Genomic DNA, 5,248 nt, shown 5'->3' with positions numbered 1-5,248 from the left:
CCTCGTGCATTGTTTACTTAATGAAGCAGTTGGATGTGAGGAAGCGTATGTAAGCGACGTGTCGGCCGTGTTCACGACTATATACAGGGTGTCCGAAAGAATCATATATTGTTACAGCGTAAGAATCCACGAAATCCACTGTTAAATAAATAAATGTTTTGTAACATTTTTAAAAGATTTGATTGTACCTTTGAATAAACAAAATATTTTAGATAGTAGATGAATATATTTGAATAAATGAATTAGAATATAAATAAATTACATGATCACTTTTGAAATAAATGTATAAATTATAAAACAATAAAATTGTAGATAATGAGAGATTCAATTTACTTCGTAATAAATAAATTCTGTTTGCATTAAAATATCCTGGATCGTGTTTGAAAACACAAAGTACTCGAATATCTCCGAGCATAGTGGAAGTTCTTTCACCTTGCCTCAGAGTATCAATTATCATTTTATTCTTGTTTAATATTCGATGAACAAGGGATCTGTTTTTTTATAGCTGAACTAAAAGTGCACTCTTTTGGAACTTAAAATAAAATATAGGATGTTTAATATTTGGCGAAAGCGAGAAAGACTTATAGTGTCTAGTGCAGGAATAAAAAAAACAGACCGAAATAAAATAATACTCGACATACTCGGATAGTGTTTTTGAACGCAAGTAAATTTTTTTCAAATTTTTATACGAACGCTTTTAAAAAATACTGAAAAAGTATCTTTTTTTAAAGAATTTTACATATACGTCAATTCTGAAATGTTCTATTTTTTTATTCCATAATTTTTTTAAAAGCCTTAAACTCCTTTTGATTTTGTGAGATTAATTTTTTAAAAAGTTATATATAAAATTAATCAGAAATTCTAAAATTTACATAAAGATTCTAAAAATTATATTTAAAAAATTCTGAGAAAATGTTTCATCAGATTGTATTCTTAAATATATCTTTGATAGTTTCATAAACGAAATGCTGAAATTTTTATATACTATTCTTTAAAAATTTAACAGATTGTTTCATTATTACGTCTAATATCTATGTGAAATTTGAGCACAATTTTCTTATTGGTTTAAAAGTTCAATTTTTTTAGTCTTGATTTATTTTTATGTATAAAATTGTTTTGTAATACTTATTTGTAAATTTAATGAAAAAGTAATATTAAGATTAACTCAAATTTTAAACATATATCGATTAAACAAAAAATGTGTGCAAAAGTTCACTTGAACCCACTTATTTGTCCAAAGTTAATATAAAATTGAAGAAAAATAGCTATTTTGTTGCATTAATTTTTTATAGTTAGTTTCAAGACATTCACAAATATCAAATTTTTTTTATGGCTCAGATATTAGTTTATTTTGATTATTTGACTAATACTTTTAGTTGATATTGTATAGCCAAAACATCCTTATAATAAATAAAGTTTTGAATGTGAGATGAGGAACATCGATTGGATTTTTAAAAAGCTTTAGATCAATTTTTTTCTCTTAATATAGAATCTTGGACAAAACTTTTATTCTAAGAATACATAAACTAAGATATAACAATACAAACATAAACAAGTTAGATTTGACTCGGTCAACGTAAATCTATTCAAAGCCAAACGTCCGATTAAGATAACAAGTCTAACTTATTCAAGTTCGTATTGTTTTTGTCTAATTGTAAGGAATTACGCATTTTGCATATTTCCTCCTCATTGTTCCACATTTTTTTTAAATTCAAGTATCTACGATAAACCGAAATCAAATCTTATGCGTTAAGATATAAATAACATTGACATTTGTAGCCGGCATGTCAGCTCGAGAAAAGCTACGGTATCTCCTTATATAATTTCGTAACATCTATATCAATGGAAATTATAATCTTATTCCAAGATTATACAATGTCATATTGTACATTATCGCGTTATAGTGAGTGTGAGCGGCTATCTGATTTTGGATTCCGCATGTTACGATACATAAAACGATACAATTAATTTATTGAGGTGTGTATCGCAAACTACAATTAGTCCGTTTTATAATCGTATATGTTTTACGCTTTACAGCTCGTCGCTATGTTTCGACGCATATTGACGATTATTATGTCTAAGTTCGCATCAAAGCTATTATAATAACAAGTTTTTTTGTGTATATATATATATATATAATTAGTATAGATATATATATATATATATCTATAAAATTATAATTCTAATAATTTGATATTTAATATCAGAAAATATTATGTACGTCGCCACTAAAAACAAGAAATCTTTTTTGCGTTTAATCTAATTGCACGGCTAAACCAAACTTTTAAAATTACACTTCTAATATATTCCCCAAGAAATTCGCCTTGTATTTCATTTCGACGACGTACGATTGTCTGTTGACATTGCGCTCAGTTTAAACAAAAGCAAAAAAAAAAGATTACGTTATCGAAGGGGAAATTATCGTATTTCCGCCTTTAGATTTATTCGTAGCAAAAATTAAATGATACGTTCTACGTAAATTACATATTTTATGTTATAAAAGAATAAGCGACAGTTACTTATACACTACCGATTTGGCTTACGATTAACATATATAATTCAATGACGAAAAAAAAGAAAATAAAATTTATTCATATTGCAGCAATGTGATTTAGTAGTGCGTCTTCTCCACCGATCACTTTGATTCTTTTGAACGTTAAGCGTTAGAAACGCATTGACCGTTCTCAAAAACTATTATAATTGCTGCCGCCCAATTGCGAGTTGAAAGTTCTGTTGTTTGGCGAATATCCTGGCCTGAAGTTATTACCTAAGCCTGTGTACAAAGAAATCTATATGTACGTATACATAAACATGTTAAATAATATGCAATATTGTATTAATATGATATAATAAATACGAGTAGAATATTTGCTTGTAATTTAGAAATGTTAAAAATTACAAATCTATTTTAAAATTATATAATATAGAGAAAAATATATAGAAAATTCAATTTATAATTGTAAGAGATTATTTGATATACATATTTTCAAAATATTTTAGATACAATTATTTTGTTTTATCTTGTGTTTTCAGAAATTTTTGATATGACCCAACGATTTTATCTTCATAGAAATTGTCAATGTCACTTAGACTAGTAAAAAAATATTTCATATATTTTTAAAATATTTTTGAAAAAATAACAATTTATAAAGATTTAATTTAGACTGTGTGTATGTGTGTGTGTGTGTGTGTGTGTATCTCTTCTGTAGCATGTTTTTGGAAACTTTTCATATGATCCAGTATTACCTCCACAAAAATTACCAATGCCACTTAGTGACATGCTATTTGATCCGCCGGATGAGTTCATGAATAGCTCAATGTATCTATGCGACATGTGGCTTTTATCCTATAATAAAACGCGAAGAAGTTAAAATTAAATTATCTTATACAATTAAACAAATATTAATATTGGAAACTTTTACTTTAAAAACCATTTTTAATTAATTTCTATAAGATTTTTACACGTACAAAAAAATTGTATATATTATACATGTATAGATGTATAATCATATATAATCGTATATGTATACGTTCTATTTAAACGGTTTCTAAAATAAACATTGACTTCGATTAAGGAAACAGAAAACGAACCTTGCACATTGCTTTCAAAGCTTCTTCATGAGTCGCGAATTCTACATCGGCTTCTCCTGACGGACGACCACCATTCTCAAGAATGATGCGAACATTTACCGGCTCAATTGGTCTGAAGAACTGCAAATAAGATCGAAAATGGTATGCTATTGAATATTAAAAAAGTTGTTATTGTTGTATGGAGTATCTTATTATCAGTTATGAGAATTACATCAGCTATGTCTTGTTCTGTCGCTTTGAACGGCAATCCTCGCATATGGATACTATACACGCCGGAATTACCGCCCCAGGAGTCATTGTTGCCTCTGTAATTGCCACCCTTCATATCCATGCTGCTACGCATTCCCATATTGCCGCCGCGAGATCCGTAATTGTTCCCACTTCCCCATGGACCGTTATCAAAGTCTAAAGTAGATTACATAGTTTATGATAAAGCTGAAAATAGACTACAAGTTCTAAAGAAATAAATTATAAGACATGTAAATACATACGTAATGAATTAGTACGTGAATTGTATATTAAGTCTCTATTACGGTATTGTCCTGCACGATTGTCTTCGTACTTCGATAGATGAAAGGAATCACCTCTATTTCTGGATCCTCTGCCATTGTTGCTAAAACGATTCATCCCACCGAAGCGGTCACCACGAGTGTATGGCGCGGGCCTCTGATTAAAGCCGCCCATGGGACCACCGCGCATTTTCGGCCCGATACTAGCGCGTACCTCGGATAAGCTGCTTCGGAAGATCTCGATATATCTGTTAACGATTGAAGATATACACGTTAGAGATGCATAGGGCGACACGTTAGCAAATAAATAATCGTCATTATTATTATTATTATATTATTATATTATTATTACTCTCACCATACAAATGCCACCAAATTCAAAATTCGACAAAACTTAACGATACGGATTTAATTTGAGATATCACAAATGGTGAGAGACAAGAAAAACAAAAAACAGTGATACACGTTAAAAACAGAAAAGGTGGAAAGAGGAGCCATTCCTGCACAGCAGTAGCAAGAGATTAATTATTTACTATTTGACGTTTACAATAAAAAGAAAAAAAAAGGAGGAAACTTGTGTGGCAGTTTGGCATTGAAATTGAGTTTACAAGTGTGAACAGAACAATTATATTCATACTAAACCTCCGCAATTTTTTATTAAATCTGCGAAGAGACCCTCCCACGATGAAATTTCTTCCCGACGTATCTACGTCACACGTTCCCGACAAGCCCATGCGACGCCGACGATCTTCGGGTAAGCTACGCTTACAATTGCACCCTTTTGCAGATGAACATTTCCATTGATGTAGATCATTCCATTGATATATTAACTTATTTAGTATACATTGGCAGAAAAAAATTTCCAAGTATAATAATAAAACGGTTTGAAGTTTGTTAAACCGTTTAATTTTAAAATTTACAAGACGGTTTGATTTTGAGTTTACAAAACAATTCAATTTTTAAGCTTACAAGACAGTTTGATCTTGAAGTTTATTCATCTGCAAAAAATGCAATTATAAACGTCGCCTAGACGTTGTCGTATTGGATCGATGGTTACTATCTCTCCACTTCTCTCTCTCTCTCTCTTTCTCTCTCTCTCTCTCTCTCTCTCTCTCTCTCTCTCTCTCTCTCTCTCTCTTCCTCTTCTT

The 5,248-nt window shown here is 30.0% G+C and overlaps 1 protein-coding gene across 3 annotated transcripts in view; it reads right to left on the bottom strand.

The window, feature by feature from the left end:
* Positions 1-2,226: 2,226 nt before the first annotated feature.
* The window catches only part of glo (heterogeneous nuclear ribonucleoprotein glorund), a 7,278-nt gene continuing 4,256 nt past the window's right edge, over positions 2,227-5,248 (bottom strand). The window contains exons 4-8 of one of the 3 annotated variants that reach the window (XM_018546780.1): positions 4,083-4,348; positions 3,803-3,996; positions 3,592-3,711; positions 3,247-3,346; positions 2,227-2,773 (exon numbers count right to left, since the gene is read on the bottom strand). In XM_018546780.1, the coding sequence (XP_018402282.1) occupies positions 2,685-2,773; positions 3,247-3,346; positions 3,592-3,711; positions 3,803-3,996; positions 4,083-4,348 (769 nt within the window). In that variant the 3' untranslated portion in view covers positions 2,227-2,684. The remainder of the gene's footprint in view (positions 2,774-3,246; positions 3,347-3,591; positions 3,712-3,802; positions 3,997-4,082; positions 4,349-5,248) is intronic. The other 2 variants (XM_018546779.1, XM_018546781.1) reach the window with 2 other exon arrangements.

This window comes from Cyphomyrmex costatus, unplaced genomic scaffold (genome assembly GCF_001594065.2).
Source record: "Cyphomyrmex costatus isolate MS0001 unplaced genomic scaffold, Ccosl1.0 scaffold59, whole genome shotgun sequence".
Classification (NCBI taxonomy): Eukaryota; Metazoa; Arthropoda; class Insecta; order Hymenoptera; family Formicidae; genus Cyphomyrmex; species Cyphomyrmex costatus.
This window is presented reverse-complemented; position numbering and strand designations above follow the sequence as displayed.